This window comes from Merops nubicus, unplaced genomic scaffold (genome assembly GCF_000691845.1).
Source record: "Merops nubicus isolate BGI_N331 unplaced genomic scaffold, ASM69184v1 scaffold35949, whole genome shotgun sequence".
NCBI lineage: Eukaryota > Metazoa > Chordata > Aves > Coraciiformes > Meropidae > Merops > Merops nubicus.
The window spans coordinates 23,273-45,677 of NW_008633624.1; the positions used below are offsets into that span (position 1 = coordinate 23,273).

Sequence of the window (22,405 nt, forward strand, 5' to 3'; positions counted from 1 at the left end):
ACAGTGGAGTTGAGACAGGAGCAAGGTTGCACAGGAGAGGTTTCTACCGGTCAGGCTGGTGGTTAGTAGAGTCGGGGTCTTGCATGGTCTGCAACAAATCAGGGTAACTGGCCCCTTCCTTTCCTCTTGTATCTGCTTGTTTTCTATGAAAGTAACCCTCCCTTGGTGCTAGCTTCTGGGAGGAGACAGCCTTGGCTGCTCTCAGGGGCTCTCTGCCTTTACACTGACCCCAAGCTGAGCATCTCCAGGGTAGCTGCTGAGCTGCTGTGAGTCTGGGTTTTTAGCCCTGGTGGAGAGCTGGGATTTTAGCTTCTCCATCTTGCTGGATCTTCTGAGCTGATGAAAACAGCGCAGCTGTACCGTGAAACAATCACCACAACCTCTCTGCCTCCCACCTTTCTGCTCCATTATGGAAACGCAAGGATGAGCTGCACCCACACGTGCCCAGGGCTGCGCCTGCCCAGGGACATCTCCTGCAGGGACACCTTCCCTCCCTGGGCCACAGCAGGTTACTCCTCAAAGCCTGTGTCACCCATGCTGTGTGCAGCCACGAGATACAGTTTGCTTCTCCATTTTAACCGGGTATTGCTGTGTGATTAACAGCTCACAGCTGAAAGGCTTGGAGCACGGAAGGGCTGTTTCACCCCCTGGGCACCATGGCAAAGCCAAAAGCAAATGCTCTGGGCTATGGACACTCAGGCTGAGAACGCAGCAAACCCACACGGAAAGGGGAGAAGTCATCCAAAGGTGCCTCCTGGGCCACATGCCACCCAGCCCCTTCCTTGGGGTGCCCGGGGGCTGCTCACCTGCCAGGCCTCCAGCTGCTGCGAGAGGTTCACCTTCTGCTGGATGGCGTCCAGCAGCTGGCTGTTAAGGGACATCATGTCAATCTTGCACTTGGCCAGCTCCACCTCCACTGCGTTCTTCCTGGGGGGAGAGGGAGAAATTGGGGCATGTGACTTTTTCTTTTTTTTTTTTAAGGTAGTGGTTTATAAAAATATATTTAATATCCTTAAGGAGAAGTCAACGATTTCTTTCACTGGCAAGTCCCCAGATGCTGAGCTGTTCATCTCTGGTGTATTCTGGACAACCTATTCATCTGAAGAGTGGGACAGAACTGTAGACACCATTACTTACAAAAATTTCTGATAAGCCCGCTGTGAAGAATAAGAAAAGATACTCAGATACACTGCTGTGTAAGATAATATAGTGTGCCTGGAGAACGTGCAGGATCTGCCATTAAAAATAGAGATCTAAACTGAGGTAGAATCTACATATAAATATATTTTTCCTCTTCTTCTGTTTACTAATGCATAGGAAAGGAAATGGTATGTGCTGAAACTGAATGATCTGTGTCTGATCACTCAGTAAGTTGCAACATAAAACCCCTCAGAGTACAACTGCTTTCATTCAGGGCTTGGATTGAGGGAAGAAAGTTTATCACAGCATATGCTTTTTAAGAATGACAAATTGTTAAAACTGAATTTAATGTCACGCTTTAAGGAAAGCTCCCAGTTTCAATGGGTTTGTGCTGACCCTTGGGAACACTGCTACTGCATTTCATTCCAGGCATTTGGTGGCCACTGGGCATGTGATGCCATGGCCAAGATTGCCCAAAGGGCTCTGAGTGTTCAGTGGCTGAGATGTTTCAGCTGCTACTGACTAGTGGAAAGGAATTGTCCTCTAGGAAGGAGGAATTTCCTAAGCTGCCCAAGCAGGGAAATGCTGCTCACCACGCTGGGAGCACACAGGTGAGCACAAACCTCAAGTTTTCAATTAACTGCTGCGTGATGTGAAACTGTAACATGACTTGCTGGGAACCATCTTTCCTTGCAGACATTTTTTTTGAGAAATAATTGCATCTTATTAACTGTAGCTAATTCATCGCCTCCTAATAGCTCCCTTGTGCTCCTCTGCAAAGATCAATTTGGGAATTTGTGTTGATATTCCAGGTAGCACTTGCTTAACGCCTCCTATTACATGATCCTATTTTCTTATTGCTTCCTGTGTTGCCAAAATTCAGCTTCAAGCTAAAAATTTTCCATGCCAGATGTCTGCCTCAGGCAGTGATTTTATTTCTGTTCAGAGTTAGGGCTTTTTTGGTTTTTTTTTTTTTTGGGGAGGGCTGGAACAGAAGTGACTTAACCCTTGAGGTGCCAGGTGGGAAGCGGCTGGTTGCCTGGGAGCAGCCCGCTCGCTCTGTGGAGGGATGCTTCATCTCTGCCAACAAGCCGCTCTTGTCTGCTTTGCTTGCAGCCACTTTCTGCTCATTAATCACCCGCCACTCACCCGTACACACTCGTCACATCCCCCTTTCTCTGGGCTCCTGTCACTGCAGGACAGCCAGCCGTAAATATTCGTGCTTTGTCCCAGCAGGGTCATTAAGCACTGCGGAGAAGCTGGACTCTTCCACTCCCGGCTGTGGGCTTGAGCACCTCAAATAGCCTTTTGTTGCGAGGCTCCCCACTGCTGCGTGATCTTGCCGGGGGATTTAGCACGGCGGCAGCGTGTTGCCATGGCCACGGCAGAACCGGCAGCCCACACGCTGGAAATGTCAGAACCACCTCTCTGCAGCCGGCAGTGCAGCTGGGATGCTCCTGACTTCTGCCAACAGATGGAGGTGTTAGAGAGGCTAGCGGTGAGGACTGGGGGTAGCCAGCTACCCGGCCAGAGCAACGCGGAGGATCAGTCACCTAAAAAAGGGTGAAGGGGTTGTGCGTGCTGGTTTAGCCCCCCGTATCCTCAGAGGTGCGATGCTCTCGTGCTCCTCCTCTTGCCGAGGGCTTGAATATTGGGTGTTTCCACAAGGAGATGGGCTGCTGGTGTCCTGCCCCATCTGCTTACTGAAGAGACTATCAGATGTATGCTTTCTAGCTAGAGTACAAGAGGGTGAAAGTTTTTGCCCCCTCCCTGGGGCCAGGAGTGCTCAGGGCAGTGTGGCAAGCCCAAGCACAGAGCAGAGGGGTGTGGGGTCCAGGGTAGAAAAAACTGCCCAGGGCAGTGAGGAGGATGGGGAAAATGGTCAAAACAGGGGGACAGTCCTCAAAGGAGAGAGAGAGAATTGCTGGAGGTGCGAAAAAGACCCAGGAACAGGAAAGAAGAGTGAGTGACCAGAGAAATGGTTCAGGGAAGAAGCCCAAGCAGGGCTGTAATTGGGATAGGTAGGCAGGAAAGCAGGGTAGAGTGTCTGGCAGAGCAAAATAAGAAAACCATGACAAATAGGGCAGACCTAGTGTTTCTATTTGATTCCCTGAAGTCCTCGTCTCCTTGCTGTGACTCACACCAGCACCAGGGACGGCAAAAACGTGGTTCACAGCAGCCTCCTAAATGACCCCAATCCTGCCCTAGGGCAGCCCTGGAAATCAGCATCTCCTGCCCTGCTTCCAAGCTTCTGGCAGCATTCCCAATGCAGCAAAGCCAAGATTCACTCCATCACTCTGTAACAGCTCCTGAAATTTGTGGAGAGTGGGAGAAACCCACCCCAGAGGCGCCTCCTGCTCAGGCACCCCATAGCTGCTAAGCCAGGCCGGCTCTGGCTGCTCACACACGTACTTGGCGATGGCCTCGTCCCGGTCCCTGATGGCCTGCAGGAGCCGCTCGCTCGTCTCCTTGTCCTCGGCAGCGCCTCGCAGCCGGTCCCGCTCCTCCTTCAGCGTTGTCATCTCCACGCTCAGCAGCGTGACCTGCGGGCAGAGGGGCGCTGTGAAACCCAGGCTTGCTCAGGCACATTCACCATGCGTGGGGAGGGGAAAATGCCACATGGGCCAGCTGGGAGGCTGAGCTCCCCTGCTTGTCAGAGAAGCTGTGTCTGCTGGGAGGGGGCTGTTAATGCTGGTGGAAGGCCCCCCTGAATTGTGCCAGCTCACCCCAGAATGCCAGCAGTGATGGTCTGAGCAAGCTGGGTCACAAAGACAGTCTCAGCAACATGCAGCAACAGCCCCGAAAGCTGTGTGGGGCAGGACCCACCTGCAATTTTGTTGTCACTGTGACATCAATGTTGTTCTTCTCCAAGCACTCTTGTGCATGCATCGCTAAGCCTGCCTCTTGTTTTCTTTCCAGGGTTAAATTATTGCAAACATAATTTAGCAGCAAACAAGATTGGTTTTGGAGAGGGCCATTATGTGTCTTGATGTAGTATGAAGCCGAAGACAAAGGATGTGAAAATTCTCTTTCACACTGTGGAAAGTGTTACTGGCACATTTTAGATTTTAGTTAGACTTTAAAATATGTGCGGAGTCTTAAATAGTCCGAGCAATGATCTATCGTATTGGTCCTGTGCAGAGTGAGTTAATAGGGTGTGAAATCATGCAAGGATTGCATTAGCACAGCTTTGCACTATTTCATAGACATTTAATTTCTTCGTCTAGGGCACACACATGCTCTGTTATGCTACTCCACCACCTGCAAACCCTTCCAGTGTTTGACCCACCTCCTTTTGCTAAATGCAGCTCAGTAGAGCTGGAATCCTCAAAGAGATCTTTAAATAGAGGACAGACAGTCAAAAAGGGCTCATCATATCAATGGCGTGGGAGGATCTGCTGTTAGCACAGCGTAGCTGGGTCGAGGAGGAGGAGGGTGCAAACACACCCTGTTTGTGTGCAGAGGCTCCTTGCTGTGTGCTGGGGCTGCCAGGGAATCCGGGAGCTCTGCCCAAGCTGTGCCCTCCCACAGCCCAGCAAGGGGTGCACCTCAGAGCAATGAGGTGGTGGAGAGCAGTGGTGGGGCTATGTGAAAGGTGCTGAGCACTTCTGCTGAGATCCCAGGGGACAGTGGATCTAGAGGTCCAAAAAAATGCATTTGGGGATAGGTCTGGGGATTTAACTGGTTTTGTCTGTGTTTCAGGTAAGAATGGGATGCCCGAGAGGGAGGAAATGGAGCAGGCAGAAAGTGGGAAACCACCTTCTAGTGTAGGCAGAGGCTGGGGCGGCTCTTGTCTACACCAGCTCACCTTGCTCATAAGCAGGAGCAATGAACCTGTGTGGTGCTGGTAGGTCCCAAAAGCTGTTTAGGACTTCTTCTTCCCCTTTGATTGTAACAATACCAGTGGCAGCACAGAGGGATGGGCAGGTAGCAAAGCACTACTGCCCCAGGGTGGACCCAATTTCCACGTGCATTGATTGAACCCAAGCCATTCTATGATTCTGTGGTTTTCTTTAGGACTGAATGGAAGACAATGTTGCCTCTTCTATAGGATGAGATAATAATTATTAATCTCAAGCAAGCGCAAGGCTGGGTTATGGGCAGAAGCTGTGGGAGACATGAACTTGCTGCATGAGGCTGGAGTGCTGCTTTTGTGGTTATGCACCATCTTTCTCCACAGAAAGGAGGTGTGAGAAGAAAAGTAGAATTGCAATCTTCCCTTTGCTCCCTAAATATTCAGAACTTTGGTAGTTATGGACTCCTAAAAGCAGAGAAGAGGGTGCAGGCTTGCAATCCAGGGTGGGTTCTCTGGTCCTTCCTGGCTGGGGAGTTTGGGGAGACAAAGGACAATCAGGTTCTGCTCCCTCCTGTTGTCCTGTCAAGGCTTTGTGTGCCCAGGAGCAGAGGTAAGGAGTTGCTGCATCCAGACAAGCAGGCTGGTGTATGGATGGTCACTCAAAATCTGTGAATAAGCCTCTAATGGTCTCTGGCAGCACAGGATGATGGCAGCACAGCCAGAGGAGCATCTGGGCTCCCGTCTCACTGGGGACACAAGTTGGACCCTCGAAGTTGCCTCTTGTGGTGGCCCCATTGCTGAGAGGAGCAGTCCCTGGGGAAGGACAGGTGCCCGGGCTGCTCCCTCACTGCACTCTGCCTCCGGCAGCTGCTTTGGGAAACTCGGTTTGGCTTTGGGCAGAGTCTGTTCCCCACCCTCATACACGCGCAGCCAGCGCTGCCAGGGACATTTCGTGATGCTCTTGCTCTTCTTTCTTTGGCCCTGTGGTGGGAGCTGCCGTAGCCCTGCACGAGGCTGTCAGACCCCAGGTTGTGCTGACTTTCTAAACAGGGATGTGTTTCTTTTCTCTTCTCCAGAGGGTAGAGCAGAAGGGTGATACAGCACTGCTGGCAAGACCAGCCAAGGCGTTAATCCCACTCCCTGCTCCAGTGTGGTTGGTGCCACACAAGCAGCTATGTTAAAAGCTGCTTCTTCTGCAGCCTCCAGATCCCTTCCAGCGTTTGGAGACTTGTCCCATAAGGATAGGGATTGCAGAGCATCTCCTCGAGTGCTTGTCTCCATTTGCTGCTTTTGGCCTAGGACATCAGTCACAGATGATGCTACATCCAGTGCGGATGCAGCGTGACTCTGTGCCTTGAGTGTGGTGTTGGTTTGGGGGTTGGATCATTCATTGCTGCTGAGATTGTCTCACCCAGTCCCTGCTGGCCCTGGGGTGCTGCCCGGTGGCAGGCTGGCCATGATTAAGATTCTCTGGGTGTGCATTTATGAGGATTTTGGGATGCTGCCACGGAAGGAGGTGAACCTTGTGCCATGGACACCAGAGCAGTACACTTTTAGTCCATCCAGTGGTTGCATATACCCTTTATGAGGGCTTAGTGCAAGCAAAATGAGTCAGACTGGACATCTAAGGGTTTCCAGTACCGGTATCAAGCAGCCTTGTACTTTGAGGTCTTCTGCTGAGGAGAACTGAAGGGAGACAGTTTGGCTGAAAAGGTTTAAAGGCAGTTTGGCTGCTTGAGATGATGTTTGGGATGGGCGCCAGACAACTTGTCAAAAAAATCTGATCCTAAATGCCTGAAACCTCTACACTGGATTTAACAGAATCTCCATCATCGAACCTTAACTGGGTTTGACCCAAGTCCTTCTGGGTTATTTACCATGCTGTTCTCTTCTATGGAAGGCATGTCTTGGAGGATGAACACTGGTGTTACAAGACCAGATATAAAGCGTGGGAATTGCTAACCTGGCTGTGCAGTCGCTGCAGCTCCTCCAAACTCTGCCTCAGTTTCCCCCGTTCTCCCTCCATTAACTCCCTCAGGGCACGCGAATCCTCGCTCGTTCTCCTGATCTGCTCCTCTAAGGTGTCATCGTCACTTCGTCGGGAGCTCTGAGAGCAGGAGAGAAATCTGTTGCTCAGATTTCACTTAAAAAAAGGCAATTGCATTAATTTGATACTGTTTGGGGATGGGGGATACTAAATGAGGAAATGTGAACGTGACTTTGGTTGAGTTTCGGTTTTGTTTCCAAATGCCTCCGCATGGAAACGTGCTCAGCCAAGGGCAGTGCTGCTACTACACATGATAAAAAGGGCATGCAGACATGTTCTCACCTTAGCATAAACCACACTTAGAGACCTACTGACCACCTGGTAACATAAGGCTACAGTCCCCGTGTTTGTAGACCTTTTTGCAGGACTCCCTCTTTTTCATTTAACAAATATAACTTCATCTCTATGCTCAGCCTTCTTACCAGCTGCTACAGGTACTAACACAAGAGGAGGGTGAGTACTCCCCTGTGGGTCTGCAGTTGCAGGGTCTGCACCGTCTTCCTCACCATGGCATCTCAAATAAGTCATATTGGCAATACAACCAGCTTGTGAGTGATGGAAATAGGCCTGATTTGAGCCACTGCAAAAAGTGAGGAGTTTTCTCATAATTCTGCACTCCTGTGGATGCTGAGTGGTCCTCCATGCCATCCCCCTCCCCCCCAGCACCCCCAGAGCCATAGCCCACAGACACCTTCTCGTGCCATCAAAGCTCTTTGCCTGTGAATGGATTTAAGACTGGCAGCTCTTGCCAAGACATTCATACACAGTGTTAATTCACAGGGGTGGAACCTACCCACATGGGGACTACAATGGTTTTGTGACACTGTTGCTAATAAAGCCAGGTTAGGAAAATCCTAAGAGAAACAACTGAACTGTGGCATATAAGGCAATCTGCAGTGTTTCCATGTTGAAACTCTAACTTACTCCAAATCTCAAAGCCTACTTCCATTAATGGTCCAGAATGACTCCAAGGCCAACAATGGTTGCATGGGCTTGAAACTTAGGGTGGTCTGACCACAAGCAGGCTGAAACTCCACGTGCAGGCTTGGCTCTTGGCTGACCATCTGAGCCAGACGGAGCAGGCTGTGCACTGTGACAGCCCATCTCTGTGGGCCACAGAGGTTTTCTTGGAGACCAGGGACTTCAGGATCCAGTGGAAACCTGCAGCAAGCTCTGTCATCTGGGCAAGGGGACATGCACAGGCCAAGGTCTCTCTGTGCCAGCAACTTACCGTGGAGTCTGCCCCATCCAGCACATTTTGTATCAGTCTTTTCAGCTCACTGAGAGCTGCCCGTAGGCTTCCAGCTGGGACATCTTTGGCTGATGAGGTTTCTGAAGACTCATCCATGGAGGAGTCTGTAGAGACTGCTGAGTCTGCACTGTCGTTTCCTCTGAGGTGGGAGCAGAGATACCGCACTTGGCAATACGCTTCCCAGAGCTGCAGCCTCAGCTGGAACAAGAGAGCTTCACATTAGCCTGGGACATCAAGGCCATGGAGAGCCTCCTTGCGTGGTGAAGTGAGCCACGTAATTGCTAAACCTCACAAATAGTTGTCTATCATCTTCTATTGGTTTTCAAATGGATGCAGAAATTTACTTTCATATGGTCAAAGAGTGTTGATACCAGAGCTGAGACTACAGCACCAATTTTCTGGTTCTTGGTTCAGCTCCAAATCCAGGTCAAATTAACTAAACTCCCTATCCCTCTGGGGGTGGTTGCAGGGGTCCAGGGGCTGGAGGACAAATACCTGTTCTCGTTCTTGTTCCAGCTCCTCTGCCTCCATGCTCTGCTCTATCTCAGATAGCAGGGATGTGCTGGTTGTGTTGAAATTTTGGAGACTTCTCTCCTCACTGAGCTCTTCTACCTTCCCCTGTAGCTGCCGGTAGGACAGCCTCACCTCTTGGAGCTCCAGCTGGCTTTGGTGCAGCTTGCAAAGAAAATCAAGGAATTTGTCAAGGAAGTGGGGAAAAAAAAATTACTAGAGGAGGTTGTATGGACTGGATGAATCTCTTGGTTCGTGGGGGAGCTGAGAGGGAGTAATGGGTGTCACGAGAGAGAGTTTCCAGCCAGGAGGAAAGTACTCTTGGCTGGTATTGCTATTTATTGGAGCTTAATAATCTGCAAATGTCATTAGACATTGTTTAGACTCCAGAATATCCTGAAAGATAAAAATAGCAGGTTAATCAGCACTCAAATGAGTAACATTGTGAAGGAAAAGTTGGGACTCAGGTAAAAAAAACATTGCTGAAAACAACACAAAAGGAAGTGAATCTAAAAAGGAACGTTATAGAGACATGTTTTTTTAAAAAAACTATACACATGTATAAATACAAATTATATTTTTAAAGGGAAAAAAATATTCAGGGCTGTTTTGGAGAGCTAGGACAGCAGGGTCTAAGAAGGCCCTTCTGAAGCCAATTGTACTACTAAAAAATTAAGTAACATGAACTGCAATTAGAGTTCTCTGCTTCTTTTTACATTTACCTCACTTCCCCAGCACCCTGGCCACTCACTTGCTCAGATCTCCCTCCCAGGTTGCTTTTTGCTGTCCAGATACCCCACTGTGCCTCCTGTTATCTGTCCTTATGGGGAACATCCAGAACCTTGCTTTCTGCTATGCTTATATGACCCATTTTATTCTTCTAGTTGTTTTGTCTCCCAGTTCCTGATTACCTTCCGGGTCAGTTTTACCCTAAACCATGTCTTCTACTGCATTTCCCCACCTCTTCCCTGTGCCATCACTGCCGCCTCACCTGCAGGTCCTTGTCATGGCTTTGTCTCTCCAGGATGAGGACTCGGTCCTGCAGCTCCTCCACGGTGCCCTGGAGCAGGTCATTCTCCTCCATCATAGCACTAAGGCGATGCTCCAGCTCCCGCTTTCTGTCTGTCAGCATCTTGATCTGCGGAGGGAAGAGAGGCAGTGTCGGACCCCGCGCTCCAGGGAGGAGAGGAAGGAAACCCCAGTCCCAAGAGAGAAAAGAACCAGCAAAAAGCAAAGGTATGCACGTACACATTCTGTACCTATGTGAGAGAAACTGTATCTCAGGGTGTGGTTTAATGCTTAGGAAGGCTCTGAAAGGAAACTCCTCCTTCCCCAGGCTGCAGGGGCAGCTCTGAAGGGGCTGGGTGTGCGTTGGCAGGAGGCCGTGGAGCAGGCAGAAATGTCCAAACAAAGTGGAGGCCAGCCCTGCCCACCATTTGCACCTTAGAATTTGCAAGACGAGGCAAAACAACTAACTTCTCCTGGCTGGTGCTGACTGAGCACGGTGGCCTTTTCTCCTGCCTGGGTGCTGGAGACCACAGGATGAGCCTGCAGGATCCTGCTCCCCGCAGGGCTGTGGCCCAGCACTGCCCATGTGCTTGCCTGAATTGCTGTGTGCTTGCCAGGTCCTCACCAGGGATTTTTTTGTCTTTTCACTTGTGTAGACTCCTTTCTGTGCCATGCTTATTTTTAGTCTCCCAGTGATGGGTTGCCTTTAAAACTGGTTCATTTCTTTTAATTGTCAAGGGCGGCGATTTCAGGTGAAAAGGGACAACGTGCCAAGCAAAGCCTCTGTGATTCAGTTGGCTGGGAACAGTGCACAGGATGAATCAGCAGTAGCCAAGGTCACTTCTTCTTTAACCAAGAAAAAGGAGTGTTTTCCCAGATTAGTACACACAAGACCTCTGGGGATTGGGCATGCCATTTACCAGTCCAGTATAACTCTAAATACTCCCTATGGCCTCCTTTCAATTCATGAACCTTCAAATTCAGAACCTTCCCACTGCTTTCTTGGCCTCTTTGGGACCTTGTCTCTTTGCTGCTTTCCAGGTGGTTGCATGAAGGAATATTAACAAAGCGTGTGGACTTGTTATTTCTGTGGGGTAAAGGCTGCTGTAGGTATTAGAAAGCTCCTCTTAGGTGACTAATGGTTTCTAAGATGTCTCTTCCCACAGCCATCGTGATTTGCGTGGGCTGGAGAAATGGGGTGCAAGAAAAACAAGATGTATAATACAGAGATTGTATTGAGAGTTCATATTTGGTACCCAAACCAGTAACAAACACCCTGTGGATGACCATATAACAGAAAAAAACCCATCTCTCTGCTGTGGGCCCGGGGAAAGGGACTTGGAAAGCAGCAGGCAGGAAGGGGTGAGGAGGCAGGTGAGGCGTGCAGCGACAGGCATGCATGGCAGCAGCGGAGCACGCGCAGGCAAACCCTTTCCGAGCCTCCATACTTACTTCAAGGACCTGCTGCTCCACACCAAGGGGAGGGGAAGAAAAGGCGAGGGACCAGCAGGGAGCAGGTGGGAGCAGGAGAAAAGAAGAAATTGAGAGATTTTAGGAAAAGCTCTTTCCAGACAGCTTATAATTTAAAGAAGTGGTTGGGTAGTAGAGGTGGACATCAGCTACCCATCTAGTTCATGCCTACGTGGTCCCCAGTGACCTCCACATCAGGGAAGGGAAAGGGAAAGAAGGTAATATCATTCCTGCTAATGTACCAGAGCTAAATCAAGCAGGGGCTCCTTGCTTTCCCACTTGTGTGGCTCAGAGGCAGGAGAGGATTGCTGCTTTCTTTGCAAGCATGAGAAACAGAAAAAAAAAACCCAAACCCTTGCAGACCTCCCACCTTGCCCCAGAGTTTAATCTGTACTGGGCAGCAGCTCTGCAGGAGCACAGCCATGGTTTAGCTCCTGGAAGATTCTTCTCATCTCTTCCTTTTGCAGGGTGCCTGTGGCTGAGGCAGTGCTGGAAGCTGGTCAGTGCCACTCCAGCCAGCCCTGGCTGGCAGCAAAAATCCTCCCTGGGGAAGTCCTTCACCCCACAGCCACCATCCTTCTCCTTGCTTGCTCCAAGCAGCAGGTTCTGTTTACCCAGCTTGCAGGGGTATATTGTACAAGTTAAGACAGCTCTGGCCACCCTTTAAAGGCATGGGGCCGAGCGTGGGTGACTCACCTCAGCCTGGAGACTCTCGAGCCGCACGATGTGTTGGCTGCTGGAGGAATTCTTCTCCCGAAAGTCCTCCCGCAGGGTGTGGACCTGCAGGGAGAGCTGCCGCTCCACCTCTGATGCCTGCAAGGAGACACCAGCTGGCATTACCCCAGGGGGTCATCCCATGGACAGAAAGCAGTTATCTCCTCCTGCCCGTGGGAAGATCTGCCCTGAAATGACTTCTGCACAAGCCCTAGTTTTGGCAGAAACTATGAAACCTGCACAGTTTGGGTGAGGGAAAAACTCATCCTGGACAGACGTTGGGGAGAGCAGCCAGTCAGACAATGCTGATTTTCCCCTGGGGGAGCCAAAGGGACACAGCCCATAACCTTCCATTGCAAAAGACTCCCAAGCCCTGCAGGGAGTTTAGTTTTCCTCAAACCCAGGAGCCTGATTGGGGTTGAGGAGGCAACCAGGCCACTCGCAAAGGCAGAGGAGAGGCAATCTCCATAGACCTCAGGAAACACTGCTACTGAATTTACACTTTCTAAACCTCTGAACACCTTTGGCACAGCTCTAAAATAACAAGTGCTCTTTGCCTCTGATTTCTGGCTCCTGTCAGGGCCAGACGGAGAAGCATCCGCTCCACGTGCTGGTCGGTGCAGGATCCCTGAGCTTGGCCCCCTTTCCAAATTTTGAAGGAGGATGCCCCATTTATGCAGGGTGCTTTGAGGACAAGGGAAAAGCCATTTCTACCTGCAGGATCCAGGCTGCAGACAGCCTGTGTAAGTGACAGCTTAGGCATGTTAACTACTCTCTAGACAGCTTTATGGCTGATTTTTACATGGTGAACACACTTGTTTAGGCTTGTAAGGGAACATAAGGTTTTTATGACAAATCCCTAAAGAGATAGCACAAATGGATGGTTTTCTATTTAATTAGCCTCCATCAGGTTCCATTACACTTAGGCACAGACCTCCCTCTCTGGAAGAGACCTCCCTCAGGATGCAGCATTGCTGTCCTGCTCGGGGCACAGGCAGAGCCATATGTTCAACAGCAAATGCCACTGGCACCCACTATGCCCTGGGCAGGGAGGTGAGATGGGAGGGAGGAATGGGGGCAAGAGGAGAAAACCCACTTTTGGGTCAGCAGCTGTGGGCAGGCTTGGAAGTGCATACTTATGTCTGGAAATGCAGGTCAGGATCTGACCCATGGTGCTCTGACAGGGAGAACCAGACCTTGCAAATTGCAGGGTCAAGTTGCTCCACCATAGGGAGCAACGACCCTGCTCTAGCAGCTTGTGACCTGAGGAATGAGCACAGACCCAGCCTGAGCAGCCCACAAAGACAACACTACCCGGTCCCTCATTTTGCACAGTCTTCAGTGAAATAATCCGAACCAGAAGCAAGAGGTAAAAGGCTGTTCCAGGTCCATCCAGTAGAGGAAATTGTGGTTGCCCCAACACTGCTTGCTTGCAGGGGCAGCAGAAGGCAGAAGTGCAGCTACTGAAATCAGCCAGGCTCTGACCACTGGCTTCTGGAATGAGAAATGGTTTCCAATAATAAGAAATAATTTTGTCTACTAATCGGTTTTCAGTTTCCTTCTTATCCTGGATTAGCATAACTGGTCTTTTCCCCTTCTTTAAAGTCTCACATCAGAGGCCTTTGCATATTGCCCTCACCTCATTTATTTAATAAAGCTTCCTTGCACAGGCAGAGTACACAAAATATAGTGATGGCACAGCCCTATAGAAAGGGGTTGGTTATTTTTCTTCCCTTAAGCAGCTATAGATTTCAAAGAATCCTGAGCAGCTATTAATTTGTGACACTAAAGAAGATGGATAGATTGTGCTTTTTCTTTGAATTATTCACTTGCTTTAGTAACGACTGCTGAAACATCTTCATGCTGAAATACTCTGCAGGAGCTATCAAGGGTAAACAAGCACCAGATGAAAAGCACCAAAGGATTTTGCCTGCAAGATGCTGACCAGGCTCCCAAGGAGCAGAAGTGATACCAGACGAGATGACACACCAGTATTTGATGGTTAACTCTATAACATAATTTATATGCTACAACAGTTCTATGTATAGGCAGTGTGAATGTACAATATAGCAGTAAAAAAAGTAAGGGAGTGTTAATGGCATGGCAAAAGTCCCTGGAAAGACAATATATAGCTGCTGTTGCTGGTTCTGCTCCCCATGCTCAGACTGCAGCAGGTAAAGGGACAGGCTGCAAGGGTGATTCACATCGTGGCAAGCCTGTTATATGAAAGGAGACTAAAAAAGGATGGCTTGTTTTATCTCATGCAATGAATGCTGAGAGAGAGCTCCCTATAAATAAATCATGGATAAGCACACAGAAGGGAGAAGCACTATTTAAGCAGAGGACAATTTTGGCAGAAAAAATGATGTGAATAAACTGGATAAGAGTATATTAAGGCTGGGGATAGGAAGATTTTTACATTTCCAAGGAGCTGCAGTAGGATTCCTCCTCCTGCACCACTACAGTAGGAGAAATGGTGGCAAAAAATGTATTTTGTGCTGAAGCTGGTTCACTTTATCATGCAGTTTCTTTCAGAGGGCTGCCTACGACAGAAGGGAAATGAATTGACCTTAAAGGTCCTTTCCAGTAGCAGACTGCTTGCAAGACTGTAAGGTTTATATTCACCAGCTTCAAATCATCATCTGGAATTTATCTACTTGCTGCTCAGTGTACATGCTCACACATCTCATTCCTGCAGCTACAGCCCACATGGAGGGAAGAAAGGACTCACTCGTCGTTAGCATTTAGCGCCCTGAAGCTGACAGGATGTTACAGTGTCACCTCAGCATACACTATTCACGTCATATCTCATGCAGTAGAGAAAAGTAAAAAAAAAAAAAACTTTCTTTAGCCCCATCCAGTGCAAAATACTCTCTCTGATCAGCTGTTTAACAGAAGCAAACAGAAATGACTGTATCCTGTGTTTCCATTCACAGGAGAATGAGGAAAAGTCTCCCTCCAGTTTCTCTAGATAGGGAAATGGCTGATGCCTTTAGTTTCACCTTTGCAAAGATTTGATTTTATTCATAGACGTGAAACAAAGTCTTCTGAGCTGAGCTCTGGTCGTGGAAACCTCCTTTTCATGCTACATTTCTTTCAGAGGTTATTAATACTACTGCAGAACTACCCTTTCTAACTGATCATAAAGTCTAGATTTTAAAACTGATTTACATTATTTTATGGAAAGTCACCTTGACAGTGTCCAGTATTTGTCAGGCTTTATGGTGTCTTTTCATAACCTGTCTGCTTGGAGTCTCTCCACTGCTGTACATCTGTGCAAGTGTGTTTTAAACCATGAGCTCACCACCAATTACTTCTAACATGTTCTTCTAGTGTCATCAGAAGATGTAACCTTCTATCTCAATTTTCCCTTTATTGCCCAAATAAGCTATGGCTTTTCTGGAATTGAAGTGAGTTTCTTCTGCCTCTGCCAGACTGGCTCTCATACAAACTATGGTGCTTTCTCTTCCCTGCCAGTGTTTTCTTCAACATTAAAAGCTAAAACCTTTTCTGGTTACATCAGTCATTTAGCAATGCATTGATTTTCCTAGAGAGAAGTAATATTCTTTCCCGAAAGGCAGACGTATATCGCCCAACATCATAGCTTTGCTCTGTAGTTAAGAAAGAATTAATTTCCTGGGTATAGGCAAATTAGCCAACACAGCCACCAGGCAGAGTTTGAAACATATCTGCAAAAGGGTAGACAACAATTCACAATTAGATACATTCAATCAACTGTGAGATTTGTTTTCTGGACTTCAGGCAAGGCTTAGATAAGATTTGTGCTGTGCAAGAAGAAAGGAAGAGCAGGAGGACATTTTGGCCTCTGCTCTAATTAAGGGCTTTTTTTTCATTGCAAACCTGATTAAGTTTCTCTCATGATTAATTCCAAAGTGCTAAAATACACAAAACTGTGTAGATATTTGACAGGAAAATATGGTTTACAAGTTACAATAACCCTATGAGGTTTAACATATATAAGCAATAAGTAAATAAAATAAACGTGAATAAACTGGAGCACTGATGCTCCCATGAAGAGGGGATCTTTGAAATGTTTGGGATGGACTGAGAGAAATGAATGTTTTGTAGGTTGGTCTCATTCAAAAAACCCACTCTTTTGGGGGAAGATTTGCTAAGTAAAACTAACTGCATACAAAATATCTATCTCTATGTCATATCAGAAAGAAAAAGAGAGTGAAAAAAATTCAGAAGACTGTAGCTGGGTGAAGAAACCAACGTTCCTGTATGATTTACTTCTACAAACACGATGATTCAAATTTAACAAAGGATATTGAAGATTTTCTTGCCTAAAATAGCTGAGAGAAGTCCTAATTAGTGCTAAATTTGTAACACTCAGGAGAGCACGTTACCCCTTTTTATTAATTTGCTAATAGCCGAGTTCAAGGGACTCCCCATTCCCACTGTGGTACCATTAATACTTCAAACTGCTGCCTTCAGGTTCCTGGATTCCCAGCTTTCTCTGGGAGAAAAATATATTTGGCCACTGAAATACAAACAGGGGAGGAAACAACAAACATCTTGCTTTATAATGATAGTTAAAAAAACCCCAGAACAACACACGTTAATCTGGCTGCAAAGGGAATCCTGGAAAGATTGGGATTGCTGCCCTGCCACTGTAACCAGCACCCCAGCATCATGGTGCCTGTCAGTGGTGGTGGTACGCCTGGTTTTCCAGGCTAACTGACCCATGCCAAGAAAGCAGTGAGGCCATGGCCAGTTTCCAGCCCTTGGCACACCAATACCATAAGCGACCATCTATATTTTGCATACATGCAAGTTGCGCAGTTAGGGAATCTCTGAGAGCTTTTTATTGGAAGCTTTTAATTCAGGTCAACTTTAAATTGTTATTGGAAGCATTATCCTATCCAGGACAGTGCTTGCATAACAGTGGCTCTCACCGTTCATCACCTATTGAGGGCTTCAGGTTGTGTTTGCTGATTTCTTTGCACAGAGGAGGGATTCCCCCCGGGATGCAGCAGCCTCAGCCCCAGCACAGCAATGCCACGTGGGGAAGAGCAATGGCACCGTGGTGGGATGCCCAAATACCCACCCAACCCACCCCTCGCTCCCCCGCTTCAACAAAATGGGGGAGAAAATAAGATTTAACACTTGTGGGTTGAGATAAAGACAGGGAGATCATTTATCATTACAGGGATGCGAAATAAAAATAAACGGGGGAGACAGAATGGGCAGCCTGCTGTAGCACCCGTGAGCACTCCTCAGTGTTCTCCTTGGTTCTGACCCCCAGCCCGACTGCTGCTTCGTTTAGGTGAGGTCTGTGAGGTGGCCGTGGTGGGGACGTGCAGCATCCAGCCAGAGCTGTCCTCTCCAGGGCCTGGCACTGAAGTCATACATCTATGTGAAATGTGAGCTGGATGTGTGAGCACACTGTCTCCTGTCTCTGTCACTTTTTCAGTGTAATTCAGGCAAACTACTTTGCATCTGGCATTTGGTGCCTTTGTTCCACTCACTTTCACACTCAGGTACCTGTACCACTCTTTACACCCCTGCAGGTCTCCTCCTGGTTACTCCTTCTCTCTTTTTATTCAGATGATCAAGTAAATCCATGTCTGTTTAGACAAAAGGGTTTGATTTTGTGGCACACTGCCTGACCTGCTTTATAATAGCCATACAGGCTGATGAGCCTTGCTTTCGTTGGGAAACAGGCTGATGTTGCAGCACAGGCCAGCTAGATTGGTTAGAGGGGCCCTATACTGACAACAAAGCAGGTGGACAAGAGGAAACAAATGAGCATTTTTTAGCACAAAATAGACCTGTCAAGAAAAAGGGAATCAAAGATCTAAAGGATGGGGATCCTTAACTGCCAAAGCAAAGAGTCTGAGTAATGGAGAAGAGGCACTGGAATGACTCTTTTGTAAGTGTCAGGCTCAGAACACATTACTGATGAGGAAAGCCTTGTGGCTGTAGCATTAAACCTACTCCAACAGGATTCTGTGAGACAAAGGACAGCAGTGGCATCTTTTGCCAAGATCTGCACTACCTCCACAGTCATGACATTTTGGAAATAAGATACTTTACTGCTTGTATGAAAGTGAGAATTATTTGCTGCAGGTCTATATGGCCAGCGGGAAATGCTTAACGTGTCCTTTGACCTCACTCCTGTTTACCAGAGTTTTAAAATAAAGCACACCAAGAATGTGAGTGGTTGCCTCCAGCCCAGCCCAGCCATGCTGTCAATTCTTGTGGATGGCAAGAGGTTAATGTGGCATCAGCACAGATGCCTCACACCTGAGAGGCAGGGGCCAGTGGGGAGGTAGCTATAAGAGAGCAGCTGGGGGCTTTCTAGGTGGGGCTGGAGAAGTGTTGTTAGAGTGGAGATATTTAGCTTCTTGGTGGAGACTCCACAAAACCTGAACCTGTTCAGCTTGATGCTGGATTGCTTGTTTTGGGAGACAAAGTGCTTGCACTGGGTGACTTTGGTTGCTTCTCATGGCTGAAGGGCTGAATGAGCTGCTGGAGATAACTGCTGTTAATACTCAATCATGTTAAGGTACTGCTACTTTTATTTTTTTTTCTAAGTGCCCTTGAAAAATCCTTTCAATGGGGATAGTGAACTTTTGCCACATCACTAAGCAAAGTGTGAAAGAGCAGAAAGTCAGGGTTTTCCTGGCAATGTAATTGTCCTATTTTTCCCTTCCTATAAGGCTAGCTGATACATGAGAACCAGCTTGCAAGGCAAACACCTGAAGGCTTTGGCAAAGAGCTTAGGGGAGCGAATGCAAGATGGTGCTCCTCGTCTTGTTTGCCAGTAAGTGTTCAGATAACAATTTGGCTGAGGCCAAAACCATTAGCTTAGGCTAAATCATCTTGCAGGATTAGGAACTGCTGCTCAGTGCAGAAGCAAAGATAGTTGTGTGCCATATGGGGACAACTCTAGCTGGGTATAATATCTCTAGGTTCATTGTTTGGATGAAGGTAATAGCTTTACAAGTGGCTGTGGGCTGTGCACATTTTAGGAGGTGCTTAAACACGAGCCACCCTTTTTTGTGGTTTATTCTTGACCTAAGCATTTGGCTCTTGTGGAGAGGAAAATACAGTGTGTGGAAAAATGAGTCAACCTGCTTCCTGTGGGAGGGACTGCTGGAGGCTCACTGCTTTGAATGCTGCAATAAATTAGCACTGGAGATAACTCAGAGGACAAAGTGTGCCTGGAGGACACGCAATGCTAAGTAGTGCACGAAGTGGCTCTTGCTCTCTGTATGCAAATGCTGCTTGCAGAAGAAGTGTGGGAGATGAGACAGCTTTGCACAGCAGCTCCCAGGGCTGATGCCTGTTGTAGGGCTCTGAATGGAGAGCCAAATACGGGGCTTGTTGGCAGTAATTTGGCTCCTGTTGTTGAGAAGGAATAGGGTAATAAAGTGCAACGCTAGGAGGCTCTTCTGTTTCTGTGTAGATGCTGCACTTGACCTTGAACAAAGCATTTGTTCCTCTGCTCTTTAGCTACCTATTTGTAAATGGAAACAGGCTTATGGCTTAAATAATCAAGCCTGGTGATGCTTAAGTAGAGCTGGGAGGAAGGGCTGCAGTAATTTCAGTGGAGCACAGCTTGGGTCCAGCGTGTCCGAAAGGCATCTGGGACCTCCAGGTTAAAAAGCCTGTGGTCCCCCCACAGCTACGTGTGAGACTGTGGTCTCTGAAGTTTTGCCTTGGCCTAGCAGAGGAAACCAGTCCAGTTTGAAAGCTGGATGGTCTGTGTTTTGCACAGTAAGTTCAGCAGCCTGCTCTTCTAGATAATGTCTAATGCATTTCTAATGTTTAATTTCCATGAATAAGTTATTTTTCCCTGACAATAGTAATTTTTTATCTTGATAGCCCTTTTTGGTCAAGTTCCCTTTGATGTGGGTTTTAATCCAGATTTCTTGCACTCAATCTGACTTTCCTGCTTGAGCTGAAGGATGAAAAATATTTCTTCCAGTAAATTTCTAGTGAGCCATAAGTGTGGGTCAGGTGATAGCCTAGTGAAACACAAACTGCCTGACTAGTTTGGAAACAGCTGAACTGGAAACATGAAGATTTAACCTGGCCATTAAAAGTTTTTGAACAAAGAAGCAGAAGCTTATGATGGTGGAGGCAAGGAGAACTGTAAGATATTTTCCTGCTCTGAGAGGCCTTGCTGTCTTCCCTGGTAGTCAATCTCCATTCTTAACTCTGTTTTTTTTTTTAATGAAATTGTTTTAGTCTAAGACTTTAAACCTGGGGGTGTTCAAGCTTGCATGTCTGTGCCTGGAAGCAGGTGACAATAATTAAGCTTCTTGAAATCTCTTACTCTGTGGCTTTAAGCACTCTGTCTCCTTTATTTCAAAGAAAATGAGCTGAGATCTGTTGGGGATATCTAATATGTGATGGCAGGCTAGCAGCTCTGTCTGCTCTTGAAATCTTTGTCTATACACCTAGTTAAGCTCAGAATGTACTCTTTTAGGATTTAGTAGTAATATATAAACCAAAACCTTTCCAGTGTATGTAGACCTGATGCTCAAACTTGCACTTAAACATGTCTGAGTGCACAATAATACTGGTGTCCCTTCCTATACATGTGAAATGAGTGGATGTATGTTCAAAATGTATTAATCTCTCCCAGGAAGCCTTCAGACAGGAAGAGAGAAAACATCTAAAATGTAGATGTATATTAAAACTTTATGGTAAATTGACCTGGGACATGTTTTATTAACTTTTAAATCCCTGCCAGGTCTGACTCCCAATAACTTCCATCAGGCTGTTTCTCAAAACCAGTACTGATATGTTTGCTCATTTCTTTCATAACTTGATGAGCTTATTTCAAAACCCAGAGGAGGAAAAGCTAAGAATTTTTTTTGAGGGGGAGTTTGGCTTGACTAAAGCAGAATAGAAGGTCATTTGTGCAGGAGGCTCATTTCTCACAGCTGACACAGTAAAACTTGTGGCTGCTTTCTGTAGGAAAAATAAGAAAACACAAACCTTATAGTGAACATTGGCCAGGAAGGGAGCTACAGCTTCAAATTCTCCCATTAAAGCTTTCTCTTCACCAAGTGTTTTTACCATTGATAGGTGCAGTAGGGTCATAAATGAAAGGTAAGTGCCATAAAAATGATCAAGTTCATCACAAAATTTTGGAAAAAAAAACAAAACACCCAAGCAACTTACATGGCAGCATGTCACAGTTGCAATGCTTAAATAAAAAGGTCCAAGTCTACTTTCCTAAAGGAGTGTTCTGGAGCTGTTGGGTAAAATTTTACTTAAATACTTCTTGGTCAGCTAGTATTTGATGTCACTCTGAACATGACAGAACTGTGATGGATACCTGCAGACAAAAAAGCTTCTAGAGATACTAAGATTTAACTTAGCAATACTTCTTCCTGTACTTCAAGCAGCCTCCAGCTATTCCTGAATTGTTCTCCCTTGTTGGCAGCATGAAAAGATCTGTTTAGAGCACAAGGTCTTTGGAGCAGACTTTGAGCACAAATCAGACCTTGCTCTTGGTGACTGCTGACAAAAGATAATTACAATGCATTAGTAATAACATCTGAGCACTGTGATCTGCTGAACTTGAACACAGGTCTATACTTTGTACATTACCATATGTAGAGAGCACACGAATGCTTGTCTCCTGTCAGCCCAGCTTTGCTCTGTTTCTACTAAGGTTCAGTTTATGACTCAGTGCAGCAGATGCTGGGACACAGAAGTACTTGTTTACCTTTCTGTGCAGTGCCACAGATGAAAGCACTAAGGGGATTAGGTCTTTAAGTCGTAGATCCTCATGGCAGGGGCTTGGCCTTCAGAGCAGCCTACACCTGCCCCCAGCATGCAGTGGCAAGTACGCAGTGGTACCTCCTAGCATGAGCCAGAGCTGCTGAGTTAAACAACAGCAGATGCATTCAAAGTTGAGGGTGAGTTTTCCAAACACCACCAGTAACCCAGATTTCTGGAAGCTCCTGAGCACTTCTGTCAGTGGCTGGATCTTATGCACATGTTGAGCTGGCAGATGGGGTGTTCCCCTGGAGAGACTGCATAGGTACTGCTGTGGCCAGAGTCTGGATACTGAGAGGGACCAGAAACAAGAATCTGGATCTCTCCTTGGAGCTTTGTCCTCCTACAATCTAGCTTTAAAAAACTTCTTGCATGAATTTATTTAAATAACAGCTTTTGGCAAAGTCGCTGGCGTTTTGGTACTTTAAGTCCTACAAAAAGCTGTGCTTGGAAATAAAAAATAAAGCAAGTAGATATGGAGCTCAAACTTAGCTGAAAAACAAGGTGGGTGCAGGACACTATGTGGGATGGTGTATAAAATATACTATGCTCTGCCAAATTGTGCACATGCAGGGGAATCATTATCAGAGCCTGGAAAGATCCCCTCTCTGTATGAGTTTCAGGCTTTGGTGTCTTTGGGAGTATCACTTAAGGTAAAGTGGTGGTGGTCCTGGATGGGGAAATTCACCTCAGTCACAAATCC

At 47.2% G+C, this 22,405-nt stretch overlaps 1 protein-coding gene across 1 annotated transcript in view; it reads right to left on the reverse strand.

Moving 5' to 3' along the window:
- Positions 1–22,405, reverse strand: part of CCDC64 (coiled-coil domain containing 64) — a gene marked incomplete at its 5' end in the record, with an annotated part of 45,745 nt that overhangs the window by 3,458 nt on the left and 19,882 nt on the right. Inside the window, 8 exons of the mRNA XM_008948324.1 lie at positions 807–927; positions 3,553–3,683; positions 6,900–7,043; positions 8,215–8,433; positions 8,731–8,910; positions 9,737–9,883; positions 11,206–11,217; positions 11,920–12,036. Coding sequence (XP_008946572.1) covers positions 807–927; positions 3,553–3,683; positions 6,900–7,043; positions 8,215–8,433; positions 8,731–8,910; positions 9,737–9,883; positions 11,206–11,217; positions 11,920–12,036 — 1,071 coding nt within the window. The remainder of the gene's footprint in view (positions 1–806; positions 928–3,552; positions 3,684–6,899; positions 7,044–8,214; positions 8,434–8,730; positions 8,911–9,736; positions 9,884–11,205; positions 11,218–11,919; positions 12,037–22,405) is intronic.